General features: G+C 39.7%; 1 protein-coding gene across 2 annotated transcripts in view; it reads right to left on the reverse strand.

The window, feature by feature from the left end:
• The window catches only part of cicb (capicua transcriptional repressor b), a 37,227-nt gene that overhangs the window by 10,102 nt on the left and 5,082 nt on the right, over nucleotides 1-22,043 (reverse strand). For both annotated transcript variants that reach the window (XM_043261355.1, XM_043261354.1), the window contains exons 2-10: nucleotides 16,399-20,257; nucleotides 5,507-5,656; nucleotides 5,048-5,204; nucleotides 3,989-4,097; nucleotides 1,966-2,148; nucleotides 1,738-1,870; nucleotides 1,020-1,207; nucleotides 813-945; nucleotides 559-656 (exon numbers count right to left, since the gene is read on the reverse strand). In XM_043261355.1, the coding sequence (XP_043117290.1) occupies nucleotides 559-656; nucleotides 813-945; nucleotides 1,020-1,207; nucleotides 1,738-1,870; nucleotides 1,966-2,148; nucleotides 3,989-4,097; nucleotides 5,048-5,204; nucleotides 5,507-5,656; nucleotides 16,399-20,161 (4,914 nt within the window). In that variant the 5' untranslated portion in view covers nucleotides 20,162-20,257. The remainder of the gene's footprint in view (nucleotides 1-558; nucleotides 657-812; nucleotides 946-1,019; nucleotides 1,208-1,737; nucleotides 1,871-1,965; nucleotides 2,149-3,988; nucleotides 4,098-5,047; nucleotides 5,205-5,506; nucleotides 5,657-16,398; nucleotides 20,258-22,043) is intronic.

Below are 22,043 nucleotides of genomic sequence, written 5' to 3' on the forward strand. Positions count from 1 at the left end.
ACATAGTGATGTATTTTGCCAAACTCCAAACTGAAAAATATGTGGCTATATGATTTGTTCTTTATACTCTTTATAGTCTTTTGTAGTCATATAACAGATCTGTGTAAGGAACAGTAAATTCAGTCATTGTTCACTGATACTGAACTCTGAGAGCAGCTCCCAGACCCCAAATCTCATTTTTACTATGTTCAAACATAGCAAGCAAGTTAACTTATTTTCATTTTAAATGCAAGAGCTAATGGCATTTGGCACCAACGATGTCAAACCTGGTGTAACACATCCAAAGGTGCCATTTTTTTAATGATCTCAAAAAAAGCAAAAATAGGATCAAAATGGGTCTATCAATAAATACATTATGCCTTAACTTCAGCTTAAGTAAATGTGGGCTTAAATGTAGAACAAATCATTATATGGTAAAGCAAAAAACTTTGGAGCAACATGAGGCTGACAAAATGTTAATTTTCGAGTAAATGGTGACAATTTTCCTGCCGAGTTATTCCTTTAAACATACAGATCAACACAGACAAGTTAGCATATGTCAAATATGTGAGATGATACCTTGCGTTCTCCTTCATCTCCAGATCCAGTTTCACTGTCACTGTCTGTCACCCTCTCCTTACACTTCAGGTCAATGGAGCTGCCTGGATATGAGTCATCTGAATGTGACATAACACAGAATAATGACTAACCCAATTGCTAAAAAAAAATACAAAAGTCTTGATGACAAAAATGACGCATTTACTAACTTCGTTTTGGAAAACTCTATATCAACACAAGGACCTGAGAGTCTAAAATGAAGTAGTCTGACTCACCCATGACATCATCATCCCCCTCTTCTTCACAGATGACCATACGCTCTTCGTCGCTTGTCATGTCCTCACTTACCCCCCTCTGTGTCTGAGAGAGAGCACCCCGCCCTGCAGCCTGACCACCATCGCCACACATCTAAAAATACAGGAAGAGTTAGTTGAGCATGAATCTCTCAAAATGTGTCACTTGCACAAATGTGAATGTAATACCTGTGCGAGTTCAGCGAGTGCCTGTGGATTGCCTCTCTCGCTCCTCTCCAGATTGTGCATGGCGCTCTGAGAGAAGGCACGAGGACGAGGCAATTGACCATGTCCCTCACCTCCGACTCGCTCTGACACGCTCACCATCCCAGGCCCCACACCTTTGAGCTCCATTCCCATTGACACAGATGGAGGTTCTGAATTAGAAATAGAACAATTTTATTGTTATTTTGGGCATTCACAATGGAAAAACTAACCAACGTGCCACAGCAAGTGCAACAGTCCACTTTTTCCTGCTGCCTTGATTATTGAAGTATTTTCATATGACTTTATGTACTGATTTTAAGTTTGTAAGAAACATTTGTACACTCGTGGCTGAAAGTATACTTTTGCCAGTAGAAAAAGCTCATCAAGAGCTTTCATTTGATATACAGGCCTATATCTGCATCTCACCAAAAAAAAGTCACTTACGCCCCATCTCAATAAATTAGAATGTTGTGGAAAGTTCATTTAATTCAGTAATTCAACTCAAATTGTAAAGATTGTGTATTAAAGAAATACACACAGACTAACGTAGTTTAAGTCTTTGGCTCTTTTAAGTGTGATGATTTTGGCTCACAATTAACAAAAACCCAACAATTCACTATCTCAACAAATTAGAACACCATATAATCCATCTATAACATTGCCCACAGTGAGAGTCTGCACTTCTTGTTCGGTTCCACACCTGTGGTTTCTGACATGCTCCTCTCGCGGATGTCTTTGCCCCCTGGAACACCACGTCCCTCGCTGCTGGACTTCTTTCTGTCTTTATTACACCATTTCCAGTCAGGATGTGCCTTAAAGTGTGCCTCCTTCACCTGTAAATGAGTGACAAAGACATTTACAGGGACTGGAAAGACTTAATGGAGGTTTTTAGGGTGTCTAAACATAAATATCTATCAGTTTCAGTAACCTGAAATGCGAGGTCGTGGTATTTCTGCTTCTCTTTGGGTCCCAAAGCATACCACCACTCTCCAAGTATCTTGCTGACGGTGCGGTTGTCCTGGTTTGGGTGTCTCTGATGAACCAGTGCACGATGACGCTTGCTGAAGATCATAAATGCATTCATGGGCCTCCGGATGTGGTCTTTCTCCCTCTGTGAAGTGAAAGGGTAATAAGGAATGAGTAAAAGAATGAGGCTTCAGTATGATTATTTTGTAAAAAGAAATGAACACATTTACTCATCAAGGACAGCATGTATAGCCTATATTTAGGAAATATTTATATAAATTATATCATATATAGATATATTTAATGGATAAACATAACATTTTTCTTATATATACAGGTGCTGGTCATATAATTAGAATATCATCAAAAAGTTTATTTATTTCACTAATTCCATTCAAAAAGTTAAACTTGCATATTGTATTTATTCGTTACACTCAGAGAGATTTCAAATGTTTATTTCTTTTAATTTTGATAAATATAACTGACAAATAATAAAAATCCCAAATTCAGTATCTCAGTAAATTAGAATATTACTTAAGACCAATACAAAGAAAGGACTTTTAGAAATCTTAGCCAACTGAAAAGTATGAACATACAGCACTCAATACTTAGTTGGAGCCGGAATTTTGTCAAAATTACTGCAGCAATACGGCGTGGCACGCAGTCTGTGGCACTGCTCAGGTTGCTCTTATAGTGGCCTTCAGCTCTTATGCATTGTTGGATCTGGCATATCACATCTTCCTTTTCACAATTAAGGTCAGGCGAGTTTGCTGGCCAATTAAGAACAAGGATACCATGGTCCTTAAACCAGGTACTGGTAGCTTTGGCACTGTGTGCAGGTGCCAAGTCGTGTTGAAAAATGAAATCTGCATCTTCATAAAGCTGGTCAGCAGCAGGAAGTATAAAGTGCTCTAAAACTTCCTGGTTTACGGCTGCGTTGACCTTGAACCTCAGAAAACACAGTGGACCAACACCAGCAGTTGACATGGCACACCATCACTGGCTGTGGAAACTTTACACTGGACATCAAGTAACGTGGATTCTGTACCTCTCATTTCTTCCTCCACACTCTGGGACCCTGATTTGCAAAATTTACTTTGATCAGAGAACATAACTTTGGACCACTCAGCAGCAGTCCAGTCTTTTTTGTCTTTAGCCCAGGCAAGACGCTTCAGATGCTGTCTGTTGTTCAAGAGTGGCTTGACACAAAGAATGCGACAGCTGAAACGTCTGTGCGTAGTGGTTCTTGAAGCACTGACTCCAGCTGCAGTCCACTCTTTGTGAATCTCCCCATCTCCCCATCTTTGTGAAACCCATCTGTGAATGGGTTTTGCTTCATAATCGTCTCCAGGGTGCGGTTATCCCTACTGCTTGTACCCTTTTTTCTACCACATCTTTTCCTTCCCTTTACCTCTCTTTTAATATGCTTGGACACAGAGCTCTGTGAACAGCCAGGCTCTTTTGCAATGACCTTTTGCGTCTTGCCCTCCTTGTGCAAGGTGTCAATGGTCAACTGTCAAGTCAGCAGCCTTCCCCATGATTGTATAGCCTACAGAACTAGACTGAGAGACCATTTAAAGAGTGTCGCACCAGATGTCTTCAATATTGAACCTTTTCACAATATTCTAATTTTCTGAGATACTGAATTTGGGGTTTTCGTTAGTTGCCCGTTATATATCAGTCTGTGTGTAATGAAAGAGTATAATATACAAGTTTCACTTTTTGAATGGAATTAGTAAAATAAATCAACTTTTTGATGATATTCTAATTATATGACCAGCACCTGCATATATGCATTTGTGTGTATTTATATACATAGCACACACACATGTATTGTGTAAATAAAAATGTTTCTTTTGGATGCAAGTAATCGTTTTTTAATCGTTTGACAACACTTAAAATAATAAATGTTAATCAAAATATGCTTTATTATAAATATACTACAAATCATTTTTTTTTAAAAGTATTCATGTGTGAATGTGTACCTTTCCAGGACTAGTTTTGTCATCTTTGGGCAGTGCACTGAGAGACTGAGATCTACGTTTTCCAGGAGACGCAGAAATTGGAGGATCAGGAAGAACACCTGGGAAAAACCTGCAGACAAAAATGGCAGTTAACATGAAATTATATGAGAAGAATCAATGGGGATCCAGCAATACACTGATTATCCCGATTTATCTCTAATAAACAAGCTCAACAATCTCTCTTCCTCGCTTACAACAACAAACATTATTTTTCACACTTCAAACATCAATACTAAGGAAGCATTTGATCATAGTTGCCTATTTTTAACAAGTGCAAGATCATCATCTGAGTTATCTCATTATTTGCAGAGACATTAAGATGATGTATTATTACTTGCATGCACAATGAGTTTGAAGATGGATATTTCTATTATATATGCACTTTGGTATTTAACTAATTATTATTACACAGTCACGACCATATAGCTACTGTGGCCCAAAACAGGCACAAAAGATCCACCAATTTCACTCTTGCAACCCTCAGGGCTCTTCACTGTGCCGTGAAACAATACAGCAGAATGCACCAAGCCAATTACTGAAAACTGCAATGCACTGTGTCGATGAGCTACTGCTTTGCAGCCCACCACCAAAACAGAAAGCAAAGAGCTTCAACATAATATCCAGTGTACAACATTAAAGAGATGGATGCTCCGAAAATGTCAATAACACCTTAATGCGAAGATAATACAATAAGTTTAATGGATAAAGAACATTTAGCAGGAACTATACTGGATGACTTGATGATTATAAAGCGAGCAGAATTTTATACGTGATTCATGAGGGAGAGGAAAAAACAAGTGAGGGAAGTGCATTCAGATGACAGTTCATTAATGTAAACTGCCTCTGGTTTTCTGCTGTCATTCATATACAGACACAGGAGAAAGAGGAATGCTTTTGTTCTCTCTTTCTTTGTGGTGCCATTATGCAGCTCTTTCCACACACAGGAACACCAGCAACAAAACACATTCAAACAGAATGACTCTCACACACACACACACACACACACACTAGACCACTCACGGATCATCCACGTCACTTTCTGTTTCACTGTCAGGTCTCTCTCGCTCCGCATCTTTCTCTCTCTCCGGGGGCAGTTCATCAGCGGAGGGAGTGGGGCGCGAGGAAGGGTTAGGTGCTCCCTCTATAATCTCCTTCAGCACTGACCCGCTCTGAGACTCTGAAAGTGAAAGACGGGTTATTCATTACAGCATCTTTAATGAATCCCTCCAATCTGGCAACCTCTGAGGTCAATCGTTTGCACTGGGTAATGGCTAAATTACAGCAGCTAGAGTTACAGAGTCACTGCGGATGTGACAGGAAAGGCCAAACGCATAACAGCGTCCAGACGGTACCAGAAAACATGCGTCCAAATGTACTTTTTTTGCATCGACCATAATTCTTTTTTTATAAACTCTGAAGTCCGACAAACACATTTTAGCTCATTTTGAAGTCATGCAACGGCCGTACGAACTAAATTACCTTTCTTCAGAGAGGCTGTCTGCGGATGACTGACAGTTTGTTGGCCCTCACCAGGTTGAGCCGATGGATCTGATTGGGTGGGTGCCAGGAAAGGGACCAATGAATGCCAAGGAAACACTGGAACCGATCTGGGCTCAACATTAGTCCACACTACAGGAGAAAATAAAAAGAGCATTCATTCTAGACAGTATTAACAGCAAGCAATAAACCATAACAACACCCAAATCACAGCCTGATGAGCAACATAAATACATACATATGCACATAAAAATATTTTATCAATTGGACAACTGTAACATACAGCTGCCTTAGTAATTTTATGTTTTTGATGATATTTACACATCTCAGTATCACTTTCTATGATGTTAAAATAAATACTTAAGTGTACAAATGGCATCAAAATAAACAAAAAGGGGAGGATCAAACGGACCAAACCACTATTTACGGTCAAATTATTTGCGAAAGCTGTTGTTAAATGATCATGAATATTATAAGAGTAAACTAATGGTGCTGCAGCACAATGTTGTTTCACATTACAAATAAAGATTAAAGAAGGCAGACTGTCACGAATACAGTAAGTGCATGAACATATTGTTCCCGACTGAAATTAAGCAGGCTGTATTTGGCGCCAAACAATCACTTCCAGAATAATATGATTCAGGAACAGGCTGTTCATGCAGTTATTTTCTGCTGCAGTTATAGCTACACGGACACGATTTGCAAATACCGTATTTCACCAGCAAAAAGTCCTGCTATAAAGGAAAAAACAACATCAGACACATTGAGTAATAATGACTGACCAAACATGCTGAGTCCTTGGCGAAGATACTGCGGGCTTTCGGATGAAAACATGGTCGAGTAAGAGGCTTGAAATACTTTTTCTTTTTTCTTTTCTTTTTTTTACAGAAAAAACTTCACAAACATGTAATATTAATTAGAGGTACTTATTCAAACGTTCATCTGATATAAAGCTAAACAAGTCCGTGCGATTAAAAATGAAATATCCACATGATGCTTTTCCCAAACAGGTGATGTTGAGTCCAGCGATGAAAATAAGCGGCCATAATCGATGCTGCCAGCATCCGTCTACTGGAGTTTCTTCATGTTGGTACCAAATGTTCTTGGTAATGACATGCCGTCGTTCATTCTTTAGTCCTTATGTATTCTCTGATTTATTGGCTCAGATACCGGACAATGTTGTAGTAAAATGATGACAGCGTGCTATCAGGTACCGCAAAGAAGAGAGTGAAGCGCCGTTCCACCTTTAGAAAGGCGCAGATTATAACAAACGACGATCTTGGCGTTAAAACACTGTCGTGAACACAGTTACAAGTATGCACACCGCTGAGGTTCGAGATGCGGAAACGGGTTTGGTTTTATTTGGATGATGTAGTTTATTTTTGGTCCTGTTTGCCCCCTCCTCGTCTGAGCTTGTTTACATTGACGGTTAGCTGCGGGGATGAAGGGGTTAAGTAGGCCTCTCGGTCATCCTCGGGCTCGAGTAGTGCAACAGTCCGCGACCTGAGCTCACCTCAGCCCAGGGGGATTTACATGTACAATATCACGATTAATAACTCGTTTGGCAATAAAAAGTATTAAATACGGTTATAAAAATAAAAGAGCACTGCGGGCATCAAATAAGCAGCGCCTAAAACGTGGAAACGGTTGTCTCGGTAAATCGTCGTGAAAATGGGAAGCCCAAATCTGCCAGATTAGCAGGTTAGCATGGTCATGATGCTACTACACCCGCAGTACGAGTGTAATTTATTCTTTGGGTTGCGACACACAACGGACGAGATCTCCTATTAAAAAGATTATCTAAATGCAGTTATCATCCGGCAGGGAAACGATTCGTATCAAACGCTTGATAATAAAAGGCCACATGTAATGCACATCTGTCTTTTTCACGTGGTCACTATTATTCTCTGTGCTCGTCAGTGCAGATCCACATCCTGTTTCACATCTGATCCAAATTCATCGGTTTGGCCTCAATCACTGATTGACAAACGCATAATCACACCCTGCCCGGGACACAAGCAGTAACCGGACTCATTCTGTACTGCTACTTTGGTTTAGGGGCTGCATTCGGGAGATCCGGACCTGGTTTTAGCAGCACAGTACCAGATGAGTCCGTCCCCTCGGGAACGCCCCTGGTCTCGCATCCGCACCGCCGGGCGCTACAACAAAACCTGTCTTCATGTCACGGAGCTAAACTACGCGGAAAACACCTAGTATTTAGAAAGGGGAAGAAACGACTGTCTGGCAGGGAGAAACCACCAGAGCCAGTGGTCTCGAATAAAAAAAGAAAAACAAAACAGAAAGACAACTGGTTTCAGTAGGCAAACAACACCTGTGCGGTGTTCCAGACCGACAATCATTAGTTACACTGTAGTAGCGTTGTACACTAGCTGGTCGTTGTAATTACGCGGACACAGTAATTTATAATTACGCGAGTGAAACACGAAAAAGTCATGAACCGCTCTATATTTTGCTATAAATACTACTCTGCCACACACAAGTGTACTTCTGACTAGATCCAGTGTGATAGCAGCATCTCATATCGTGTCGAAGGAAATGAAACCCCCGTAGATTGTACGACCGGACGCTGATCCTCTATCCCTAAACGCAGAGAGCATCGTTTTGTTTCGCTCGCCTTTTATCCCTTTGCCTCCGGAGGGTTTGTTTTGATCTCGCCCGGGCTTAAAAACGACACGCGTTTCTAGCAGCAGCAGCAGCGACTTCTCGTTTTAAATGCCTGCTCCGACACCCCCTCCTTCGCACACACCCCAGCCCCGAAGAGTCTCATCCAAAAGGCTAATCGTGCGGTAAACTCCTCGCCTTCGGCTCCGACACAATCGCCGAGCTGGTGAGAAATCAGCTAACAGATGAGAGACGGTCGAACTCCGTCGCGCCCCGGACCCGCTGCGGGCAGCGGCGGGGAAACACAAAAGAGAAGAAAAGCTGGACCGAGGTGATCCGGCGCAGTGCTGTTGTGATGAAATGACGGGTCTGAAGTGTAATAACAGCCCCTAAAGTCCAGTGCGGTCCTCCTGCAGCAGGGTCACTTTCCGATCCGCGGCGGATGGTTACGCGCTCCTCTCCGCGCGCGCTGTGGGTGTCCGTAGTAAAGAAGTCGTCGTCTCACAACATCCTTCAATTGGCCACGACTCTTCCCTCGATTTCGCTCTCCTCTCTCGCTTCGCGAACCCGTTCTTTCTTTCTCTTTCCCTCCCTCTTCCTCCTGTCGTATAGTAGGCTGCCCTCTTTCGCTCTATCAGCGTGTCAACCTCGCCCAGACCGTGACCCGCCTTTTACTCTTCGGACGCTTTCCCTGATTGGTCTACGACGCAACCTATCGTAAGACAATCCGACGCGATGATTGGTCGGAGCGTGCGTTGGAATGTCAGTCATATGCAAATCCGGATTTGGCTTTCTGCGTCTCACTGGCCGCGGCTAAAAAACGAGCTAATAAATATTTAACGTGCCACAGAATCTGGGGCATGACTTTACGTGGGCTCTCGTGATATTTGCTCCCACTGTGACGCGCTAAAGAAGCACAGTGTGTCAATACAGGTATATATATATATATATATATATATATATATATATATATATATATATATATATATATATATATATATATATAAATATATATATATATATATATATATATATATATATATATATATATATATATATATATAATGATTGCTTAGAAATACGTTTTTTTCAGGACAGATTCATTAGACTCAAAGGCATGTGACATACATCCTCACATCAGCTTTACAAAACGCTCTCCTTTCAAAACAGTAGTTAAAACGTAATACGGCCATTTTTAAAAAAAAAAAAAGAGGGCGCCAAAAACACACGTAGTATTTCCTAGTACTTTCAAAACAGGCGAATTCATATTTTATTCATCCACGTGAAAGTTAATAAACAAGTGAAAACATATTTTTGGTAATCACAAAGCACAGAATTCAAAATGGGCATTTAAATAACATTTAAAAAAATGTACACTTGTACAAATAAGAGGTAAACATGTCCACTTCCTCACTCACTCAACCACATTCTCTGCAGTTGGTGTCAAAATAAGACAAGCATTAACGACTAATGCAAATTGACCTCTTTGACCAATGCAATAAACTTTGCTGTAGCAATACACACATTTTCCACACTAAAACACTGTGGTAAGCGTTATACAAGTTAGTTCCAGTCCTCCAATCAGATTGGCTGAGCCGTGTTTCAAGAGTGATGTTTAGTGTAACAGTTTGTATCGTTCTGTTTGTTTGTGTTCATTGAGTTCGTGACCAGAGAGTGTTTACAGACACAGTGTTTGGTGATGCCCAAAGCTTGATGCTTAGGCTTCTTTTATATAAAGGAATACAACTAACTGGCTTTGTCTGAAATGTAAATGGCTTGATATTTCCAAAGATTGCCACACAGGTTAGGTTTTTCATTAAAGTTGCTTGCTATTAATTTATTGTTTCTAGAACTGTTGTATGACAGCGATAGTCTGTGATTACTTCTATCTGATTCATCTCCATGCTGATATTCAGCACTGCCTTGTTCTTGTCTTGAACACCAATACCACTTCTCTGGAGTTGTAAGTAAGGGTAAGAGAGATTTCAAAAAAAGAAAGAGAGATTGTCACTGGAGAGAGTTTTTCTTGGAGACCATACTGCTGTACATACGTCACGAACATTACATAATAACATTACAGTTATAATCAAAATGGTGGAGAAATGTTCTTCAGAACTTGTTTTCCCTCGCCTTTTACTATTTGTTTAATGTTACTAACTTACTAAAGCATGGCGAACTTTGTTTTGGTAGAGTGCAATAATATAGGTCAGAGATTAAACTTGGTGGCCACTGTTTCTGCCATTGGGACATTGACCAGTGAATCGGCTGATAGTGATTATGTCACAGACAAAGGTGACTGTCCAAAACATTATTATCAGTGTGTACAACTCTCAGGCAGCATGACACAGGCATGCTCACAGTGCCTATGAATGTCAGCGGGCCTGTGTGTAGGTTTAAGTGTGTGTGCTGAGTTCAGTGACTGGTTTGTTTGTATGGGGCAGAGGGGTATTGGCCATGTGCCCAGTATCAGCCAGTCCCTTCACAAACAGTCACGCTACGATGAGAACGATTTGTGTGAGATAGAGAAAAACTGCAAGCGTAAGTGCAGTAATATTTTCCACACAAATATAATATTACAACATAATACTATAATATTACCACATAAAATGATCTGAGTAATACATTCCACGCTACGTTTATGCCTAAGGAGTAGCCTACACATTACATATATACCAGCACCAAACAGAAAGACACTCGGGAGCGGGTGAAAAAAAATAGTGGTCGTGGAATGTTTGAGAAAAGAGAGGGAAAAATGGGTGGGAAGGGGAAACTGTGCAAGTCAGGAGAATAAAAATAGAACAAGAGTCATTCTATGGAGAGGAGGGGAGGAGGGAGTTGTGAAAGTTGTGAAAACAGGGCCTCGCTCGCTGCGTGTGGGAAGATGGTAATCGAACGACAGGAAAAGAGACAAAAAAATCTATAAATAGAATAGAATAAGAACAGATGATAGAAAAACTCGATTATGTGGGAATGCATATTTACGCGCTGGCAACTGATGTACTGAAATCCGTGCAAATCAAACTGAAGTGAATGGTTTATCAGGAGACATTGCTCCTCTATATAACACAATGTCAGAGAAGTGGGAGGGGCTGTTCACTCTCTCAGCCACTGAGCTTGCGCTGAGCTCCTGGCAACAGCCAATGAGGTGAGGCCGAGAGCCTCCAGCTCAGACTATGATTATAGTAAACAAGTTCTTAACTCTTTCCTGGCCGATTCCACTGAGAACGACACACAGGCAAAACACAAAATCGCTTGCTACTTTTGAATTTTAGTAATATGGACGCATCTAAATATATGAAAATGCCAGGAAAATATCTCAAATCAGCAATTAGTTGGACATGCGCGACGCTTCTTGCATGCAGAGATTGCTACAGCTCTGAATGTTTGAGGGTTAACAGTGTAAGAGCCCCATGCTCCCAAACCTTTCTGTTCCTCCAATCCAATCATTGTTTTTACATGATTAAAACACAATCTCAAAAAGCCCACTCCCTGTTGCCATGGCAACAGCTTTATGGGTTTTGTTACTCATGCCACTTTTGGTGACCACTGACCATGGCGCTATCTCCACACACACACACTGCCCTTTTGTAAGATATTTATATCACTGCTGCCATCTGCCAGTACAAGCATTCCAGCTATTTTCCACAGGACATATGGAGGGGGGAAAAGACATGAAAAATGGTGGATAACCAAAAAAATCCATCATGTTGGATTAACGTCTATTGATCTACGTTGTTATACTCACTTCTAACATTTTTAACACCGTTAGGATGACTGTCTAATGACCGGGCGCAGGTCCGTGAAATGCACCACAAATTTATAAAAGGTAGTTATGAAACTCTAGGCAGGTACGTCTCTTTAAAGCTTGCAATGCTACACTCTTTTCACAAGGAGGCAGCACTGCCCTATGGGAAAAAAAAACTAAGGCGATCACAGCTCTGGCAGACTCAGAATTGAGTGAAGGAGAGATTACAGCTAGAGACGGGGGCTTTTATGTGAATGTATGTGCAAGAGTCTTACGAGACTACATTTTTAGATCCTGTGATCTCCCTTGAGATATAACATAGAAATCAAACATTCAGCGAGTACTACCGTGAACTAAAATGTAGAATTCAAGGAAAGAAGGCACAAACTATAGCAGTGAAAAAGTACTCTATAAAATGCTGCCTATGCATACTGTAGTTTATATTAATGCATACATGTTTGCGTTTGTGCAGAAACCTACAAAAATGGAATGGCTGGCATTCCCGGGAACACTCTATGATCAGAGAAACAGAGAGACTTCTGCACTGCACCAGAGAGAGAGAGAGAGAGAGAGAGACAGAGAGACAGAGAGAGAGAAATAGGTGAGGGAAAAACAGTGCAAAAGTCTGACGCGAATAAGTGTGTGAATGAAAGAAAATGAAGAGAATTAAATTGACATTATGAGTACAGCAACGATGAAAAGGGAGACACCGTTCTACCACAGAACTGCTAAAGATTGCAGAGTTAGACTATACGACAGATGGCGACTCAGAACTCGGCACATAAATGGAAGAGATCATGTCCTATGCGCTACCGAGGCAGAGAACCATCGGAAACGCTGTATCAAATACGGACAAAATTATACTATAGCCCAAAATAAAAATACGGTCTGCAATACATGTAATTAACGTGATGAGCTGAAGTTTGAGGAGGGTGCTGTATATATTTTGCAGAGAAATAAGCAGACACGTAGTCTATTTTATCGGTTTAAAATTTGCAGCATAATTCTGAGGTTTAACTTCTTTTAGATTTGGTGTTGCAGTGCGGTTGTACAGTTTTTAAGGGGAAAAAAATTGCAGGAGAAGAAGACATGCATATTGTTAGTATTTGTGACGGCTCTGGTGATTAGTACATCTGTGTTTGCAGAGGGTGTGGATTAAACGAAACAGAGATTGTTTGGAATCATTGCCATAGTAAACGACAGCTGAAAACAGACTGCCAAATCTGCTGTTTAGTGATTCACATACTCTCTGATATCGAAGTATTGTTTTTAGTAAACAGTATATTTAACATCTTTCACTTGAGACTCATAACGTAAGCTCTCTCTCTGTCATTTTTTACTTTTTAAAATTAGACCACATAATAGGGGAAATCGAACGTGATCCCTGAGTGCCCTCAAAACCAATCGTCTAAATGAATTTTTTAGGTGTCTTGTGATGTACAAGGACAACAATAACTGAAAAATATCACCTGTTTATTTATGTTGCTAAGCTGCATTAGAGTATTTTATTTCAAAACAAATTGAAAATCATTATTTCAGTTGTGAAATAAATTAGCCAAAAATGTGCTGCACTCAAACAACATATAACGCGTTTATAAATGAGTAGGACAGAGTAACTAATCATTGCGTGCACACACACACACACACACACACACACACATTTAAGTAAAGCTATCTAAATAGAAGCATTCCACAGACATCAGTTGTTTACTAGTAATTACAACTAGTAATAACAGTTCTAAACACTACAATCTAAAGCTAACCCTAATCCTAAAAGAAAACTTTCTGCATTAAAAAAATTCTTTACATATAGGTTTTAGATTTATCTGACACTTACACACACACACACACACTCACACAGATGTAATGGTTTTTATATTGTACAAAGTTTATTTTCTATCTCCTTAACCTAACCCTCATACAAGACATTCAGCATTTTTAGATTTTCAAAAAAAACTTCATTTTGTGTGATTCATAAGCTGTTTGCCTCATGGGGACTGAAAAATGTCCCCACAAGGTCAAAATTTACTGGTATTCCTAGACATTAGAACTTAAAACACACAGAGGGACAGAGATAAAGCTGATCATCAGAAATGGTTCTGTTTAAAAAAAGAATCATCTGTTGACTTCAAACCATCACATTACATATTAATAATAAAACTAATGTAAAATATATAATTTTCATGAACACGGGCAGCATTGTGAAATATCAATTCATTTTCTGGGTTGATAATGTAAGTCAGCTATCAGAACTGAGCAGCAAAATTCCATTAGGACAACAAATAAAGTTTTGGTCAGATTCTATAAATGCATGGATTTTTTCTCTTCTTTTTAGCAGGTCTGCAATTTTGTTATACAGACTGTGCGTGTCAGACTCTCTGTGTTAACATCCTTCTCACAAGCTTGCTTGTTAAGGCAGGCCAACGAGATCAGGCCTAAATTTTTACAAAGGCCCTCTTGTTATTTCACAACACACAATCCCTTTCCCTCTCACACCATACACACTCTTGGTGACAGCTAAATCACAATATATATGTGTGTGTGTGTGTGTGTGTGTTTGTGTGTGTGTGTGTATGCATATATGCATAAATAGACTACAAAGACTTTTTTTTATTACACCAGCACGCAAGCATACACTAAACTTTGTTATGTCTGTATTAATGACATTGTCTTATTCTTTACTACAAGCACACATAGCACATACACACCTGAACACATGTTTCATAAATTTCATAAACACTTCAGTTCAATCTTTGGCTCTTTCAAATTCAGTCATTTTTCACTTTGCTTCACTTTCACTTTATTCAGTGTCCATGTAATGTCCATGTTTTGAATGTTGTGCTAAAATTGGCACTGCAATGCTACGATCAGCGCAACATTTAATCAAACTCACTATTACAGCAGCTGATGATTACAAGCACACTGCAAAATCCAAGAACCTTTTAATGCCAAAGCATTCTTTCCCGAAACAGACGACTTAGTTTTGAGCTTAATTTTAAGATGTGTTTTTTAGCTATATTAATCTGGATATATAATATATTTTTTTTATTTAACTTTTATCCTTTTATTTTCTTCAATTGTCAGTTTACTGAAATACAAAGCAATGTAAGTCTCCATATATCAAACCTCTGTGATTTACCATTAATAATCACTGAAACTGAGAAGCTGTACTTAAGATGTGCCATTGAATTTGGAATATATATTTGGTCTTTGTGCTTCATATGTGTTCACAAAATCACTTGCCCTAATAAGATCAAAACTGCCTTGGTCGTCACAACAATAAACAATAAAATAAAATAAATCTATTTTATAATTCAGAAAAAGGGTAAATTAAATTTCCTAATTTGTACTGTTGGCTACATTATTAGGGAGTATATCCAGTATCCAAAAACTGTCTAGAAGAGGTTGTGGCTTCAAATTCTTAGCACTCACAATAACACTTGTAAGAAAACCCACAGAGAAACTAACAATTACTTATAAACATGCTACAGTGCACTAATTCTGGAGCTAAAAACGGGATTAAAATCTCAGCATCTCAGTGTAGCACTAGTCTGTATGTAAAAGATACTGAGTGTTATGTGATTTTGCGGTGAGACCAAAAAGATCTATCTTTTAAGCCAGATTTTAAAGCCATATATGTGGTGCAAATTTAACATCTAACTTTGTGGAAAATACTGCTAAATACTGTAAACATTTTTGAAAATCTGCAAAAATATCCTCTTTTTAACAATGCAAAACATTTATGCAAACAGCATATTATTTTTTATTAAAAATGATAATAAAACAAAATACATTTAACTGTATTTAATTTAAATATAATTATCACAAAGAACAATGCAAGATTCTGAGATTACGTGTGTAATTCTGTCATTCAGCAACACTCGTAGTTACTGATCACATTTTGCAAAATAGTTTATATGATGACCAAATTGATTGTTGCCCCAGGCAATCGATTTTCTACAAAACTGTGCTAGTTTCTTATTTCATTCTGCAAACTCTTCACATAAAAAATAAATTCAGCTCTGTCATGTTTTTTTTGTGATAACCGACTAACTGTACTTTATTCCTTATGTAACTTGTATATAAGTTTGATGTGTTGTAATATTGATGTTTCATTGGTTTGTGTTTAAAAAACACATATAAAAACGTATTCAAGCATTTTATTCATACACAACATGAACAACACGGGGCTGAGCAAATGATGAAGAAAACTGTATTTTTATGTGAACGTAAATTAGTTTTGTTACTTAACAGCTACATAACTTAAAAAGAGCAATTAATAAAAAAAATAAGTAAATGAATAAAAATTATATTTAGAAATTTTGCATGCCTAGAAAAACTAACCTATCATAGTGCATCCTTATTCTATACATTTTTCTATTTGTAAATTTACATTTTTTATTAAATTAGTCTAAGATGGCAGCTTTCTTTTGTTATGTAATGTCTCCAGGGAATCACAACTTAAACATTGGGGTTAGCATTGAATATAAATATAGAATTCTCTTACCTGTTCCAGGTCGCCCCATTATGATGTCTTTGCATGGCACAGGATGCAAGGTCTCTGTGGGAAGTATGAGCGGCAGCAGGGCAGTAGGAGCAGGGTGACAAGGGACAGGCTGCTGCAGTGTCACTTGGCCATTCTTATCTTGTCCCCCTCCATCACCTGCTCCAATGAGACCAGGCCCTGGGACAGGGCTAGGCACTGATATGCAGGCTAAGGTGGCACTGGATTGCGTAGGTAGACCTGCAGGGGTTGGGTTTGGAATGGAAGAGGTAGTAGACACTAGAACAAGAGTTGAGGTGGGATTCTGCAGTAAGACAGATCCATTAGTGGAAGCAGCGTTAATAGGAACAGGAATCTGTAGTCCTGTCTCTGAATGCACCCCAGTTTGGCTGTTTTCTGTGGAACTGGTCCTGTCCACCTCTGCAACTCTGGCCAGTGGGAGTTCTGTAAACTTTATTAAAGGAACCTCAGGATTTCTCACTATTACTGGAGAGTCTCTCAAAGGCTGCTGGGAGACTGTACATTGTGAACCTGATTCTAAGCTTAGAGGAGAAGCGGGTGGGGAAGAGGCAGTGGTTGAAGGCAGTCTTTGGGGGTGCGTGACAGAAGTGGACTGAGGAGAGATAATGCAGAGATTTGTTACAAGAGAAGGCTCACGACAGCTTTGTTCCTGATCGGGTTTGCCATATTCCTGCGACAGTGGAGCTGGGGGAGGTGGGGCATCCGTCCTGCGTTTGCCTGGGCTCATAGGTACAGTGAAGGTTAGATTGGTGTGGAAGGATGGCACAATACCAGACAAGTGTCTGTCTTTCTCCCTCTCTGTGCCTCCTGTTCCATGTTTTGGGACACCACTGTTAGTACCACTGGGGTGTTTGTGGCGGCGAGGAGGCAAGACTGGAGAGGCAGTAATAGGACTAAAATTTGCAGGGTGAAAGCCAAAAAGTGGCGAAGCTGATGGGGAAGGTGCTGGTGAGAATGGGGACTGATTTGAAATGGGTGAGAATGAGGGTGTTACAGACCTTGAGCCCAGGGATACCAGCATTGTTGCAGCCTCACATTCATCAAAGTCAAAACGAGAGAAGTCTTGAGGAAGCAGTGAAGGCAAGCCAAGACGTGGACGAGAGTCAGTTCCTCGGCTGCTTGTCTCACTACTGTCATGAGAAGTCTCATCCCAATCAAACTCACTGCTAGCACGACCCCGCAGATCTGAAGGGGTCACAGTCCCTGAGCTACTCTCTCCACCTCCTCCACTTCCTCTCTCTCCCACCGCTCCCTCCATTTCTTTGGTACGCATGGAGAGGTGACGAGAACAGTAGCCACGACGCTGGGACTCTTTCATGCAGCCTTCTCGTGAGCACAAACGACGCCATTGCTTCCCATTGAACTTCTTACGGATCCCATTAGGTGTACAAACCACATCGCCCTTCTTGTACTTCTGTTGGGCAGCTGACAATGGTGTCCTTGATCTTGAGGAAGAAGCCGAAGAAGAGGCAGAACTCCCTGGAATTGGGGTGGAGGTCTGTGAAGGGGTAGGAGTTTTTTCCAGAGGTGTCAGAGAACCCCTGGAGCTCGGGGAAGGAGGCACAGAGGGTGGCATAGGGTGAGAGATACCCCCATCAGACCCTAAAACTGTAGGTGAAGGTGTGGGTTGTGGACTTCCTAAAGAGGTCCTGGCGATGCCTCGCACCACTGTAATGGGACTTGGATACCCAAGAGGTTTGGAAAGAATTTGTCTGTGCTGATTAGGCACACCTGCTTTTGGTCCCCCTGAGCCTATGGGTCCTCCACCATCTCTAAGTGGTGCCATGTTAAGCCGCAAAACCTCCATGTCCACCTCGGGAGTCTGAAGTTGCTTTCTCTCGTGTTCTCTTTCTCTAACTCTTTCCCTGTTCTGAGTTCCATCATCTTCTCTCCTAGTTGCTAAACTAAACATATTGTTTGCTACCATAACAACTGCTGGTGAAGTGGAGGATGAAAGATGTGTGCTTCCAAAGTGATGAACCCTTGTGTCTGGAGATGGGAATCTGCAGTTCTCCCTGGGAGGACATGCACTTACCAAATCCATCCCCTCACTTAACTGACATAGCTCTCTCTCCACTTCTATCTCCTCTCTTTGCTCTCTCTCCTCCCGTTCTTTCTCTCTCATAACCCCATCCCATGGTGGAACAAGCAGGCGCAAGTTCTGGCGGGTAACCCATACTGCCTTTTCACTTGATGTTTGTTGCATCTCCTCATTGCTGCACATCTCTTTATCCTGCTCAAACTCCTCCTTCAAAAGCACCATGTAGGGGCAAGCTGAGTGAGAGTCTACCTGAGCAACCACACCTTCTCTGTACCACTCTTTACCTTTATCTCTTCCATAAGGCACACAAACACGCGTCCCAACCTCCACAAGTTCATTTCCTGGGGGTGGGGCGTCTAAAATGAGGTCAATGGGTTGGTGTGGGCGACTTACTAATGTATGAAATGGATATGACAGCAGTGTCCCCTCCCCATTAATCTGCAACTCTACATTCAGCTGCTCTCTACTAGACCCACGCACCACACCACAGATAAATACATATTCCTTGATCAGCTTTTCATCTTCTTCTAAATTAGTTCTTGGTTGTCTACGTGCTAGCACCCTTTGGTTTTTCAATCCTTTAGCTAGTGCTTCCGCTATTGTTGCAAACCCTCCCTGCTCAATTTGTGTGTGTTTGGGGGACAAGAGAACAGATAGGGTTGAATTGTTAGAGAGGTTGAATCTTCTTGACGTCCTTACATGGTTCCCTGAATTTAGCTGCACACAAGAGGGCTCAAGGACCTCCAGATCCACAGAGTGTTCACTGGCTGTGTCTGTGGATGATGAGCGCACAGAATTTGGGGCTTGCTCCCCATATCCATCTACTTCCACCATTTGGACCACTTTTTCTCCTTCAGAAGGCACCTCACTTTTCAACATGTCGCCCTTAGATCTATCTCCTTTTGGAGTTTCTGTGCTTGCTGTTTTCCCTATTTCTCTCCTATTATTCCCATTATTGTTCTGATCAGAAATATCTGCTTTAACTAAATCATTTCTGACCACAGGAGTAGTGCTTTGAGAAATGGAGTTGTGTGGGGAACTTAGATGGTTGCTATGAATAGTGAGTTGGGCTACAGGGGTTGAACTGATGGGAGAGGTACTGGAAGCTTGATGTTCATACATGTATTTCTTCTTGGGCACCCTGGCTTTGAAAGTGGCTGTTTTTCGACTGGAGGGTGTGGTGGTAGTGTGGTTGGCACTCAATGAGTTATTTTTATTTGAACTGTTGGCTGTAGTATTTGTGTTTTGTGTATTGCTAGGAATGCTGTTTGCATGTTGGTTGCTACCTTTACTGTTTGTGCTAGTAAAGTTTTGTGTGTTTGTGTTACAAATGTCTGTGCTATTACTATGTGAATTTCCATGTGCGTTGCTGGCTATCTTGATTGAGTCTGTATTATCCGTTAAACTATTAGTGTTAACGTTCCTGGGGCTTTTTGCCTTATTTGTTATGGCATTCTCTTCAGATTTTGATGTTTCCATTGTCCTTTCTCTTATTTGCTCTTTTAACCCCTCACTGTTTAGGATGTTGCTACTCTTGATATGCTTGTCCTGAGAACTATCTTCTTTGGATGGAGTGTATTTCTGGTCTGAAGGTCCAGGTGGTGTTGTCTGTGAATGTCCTTCAAGTTTGCCCCCTCGTTTTCTTGCTCCTTTTGCTCTTGTCGATAAAGGAGAGCGTCCTCTCTGTTTCTTTGGTGGCCTCATCTTTTTCAGTGTCACAGCTACTTTTTTCTCCTCTTTTTTTCTTTTCCCCTATTTAATAGGTTTTTTTTGGTTCCTTTTACCTCTTCTCAGAACAACCTGTAACAAGAAGGAAAAAATTGAAATGAGTTGTTGTCAGTATGGAATAACTGGGAAGATACTGCTTAACATGGTTGAATGTGTTCAAACAGAAATAGCACTGCTGTGTACACAAAAAGGTAAATAATAAAGGTAAAAAAAATAATAATCTTATGTTAATATTCATAGGCAGATGTTTCTTTATCAATGCTATTTAAATATACAGAGTAAAAGGTCTAAAGCAAAACAGCAGACCATGAAAGTACTTTTGAATAGCGCATGTATGCATCACATGCGACAATGATTTTAAAAGGGAATATTTACAAAGAGAAAACCTTCAGCAATAGACACACTCTCTCCAGTACACCAAGTTCTTTTCTGAAAACAAGGCTGGGTGATCAAAATGTACCGTTAAAATGCTTTTTTAAAAACAAAATAATTGTAATGATTGAAATACATACTGGAAGATAAATAGTGTGTAGAAAAGATATTAAGTCTTTCTAAATATTTTTCTCAGGCTTGAACCTGTTCTGTAAATTTCAATGCCATATGGGAAAACATTTGTAAATTTGTAGATGAAGGTCAGTGTTATTGAATTTTAAGTGAAGGTTAAAGTATTCTAATGAAGGAAAAAATATTTGGCTTCATTAAAATATGATATATTACTAAATTAAAAGAAAAAGATCAATCCATTTTCCATCAATACAAGAAAAAGTGGTATATGGTACATACATAGGTGATATAAATGCCATTGTCACAGAGAAAGTTACAAATTCCATAGGAAAATATATCCACATCAGTAGAAAAAAAGATATTCATTTAATTGGTTTAATTTTAGTACATTATACATTTACAGAGCATTAGCTGAACACAACTTCAGTTTTCCCCCAAAAAAGCTTAAAATCAAAACACTATTAAATGTCATGACATTTTAAATAAAGTCAACAAATCATAAGTACAAAAATCTATGTACTTTATTTAAAAATAAATGTAAAAACAATACTGACAACACATTGTACTTATTATAACAAATAATTAAATAATTTGTCCATAGTTGGCACCCATTAATTGAACATGCTACCATTGAAATTAAATTAATACAAGTGTCTAAAGTTTTTTTTACATTCATATCCACATTTAAAAGAATATGAAAAAAAGACTAAAATAAATCCACAAGAAAAAAAATCCAAAATCAAGATAACCGGATTTGATAGCATATATAAGCCTTGGATTTTGTTGCATTAGGCAAGACAGTGTTACTCTTATTCATGTTGGCTGCCATGCAGACACAAAAACAAATATTGCATACATTCTTGTTCTTAAGTGTGTTTAAATTATTAATTGTGTTTAAAACTATCAATATGAAGGGTAGATCTATATACTAAATACTGTTATCAAAATAATGATAATAAAAACTGTTGATCATAAGCGCTTTGTAGCATAAGCAAATACTGTAATATGTTCTTCAAAGTAAATATATGACAAAGCAACTATCAATGTGTGCACAATTCATGGTCTCATGACTGTGATTTTCCTCTAGATATATATCTCACAATAAAAAGTCTGAGTATCAAAATAATGTGAGGAAGATCTATAGAACCCATGTGCATATGGATTCTTTGGGTGCCTCTTTTCCCATACCCTCATTACAATATCACACACACAAAACAGACATATTTAGCATCTGCTGTCATGCTGCAATACACAAAAATGAGGGAAACCAGGCTGAGGATTCAGCAAAAGAGTAGCACGAACATTCACTCCTCTACACATAAAATTCATTTTATGCCAGCCCCCCTTTAAAACC

This window comes from Puntigrus tetrazona, chromosome 16, assembly GCF_018831695.1.
Source record: "Puntigrus tetrazona isolate hp1 chromosome 16, ASM1883169v1, whole genome shotgun sequence".
NCBI lineage: Eukaryota > Metazoa > Chordata > Actinopteri > Cypriniformes > Cyprinidae > Puntigrus > Puntigrus tetrazona.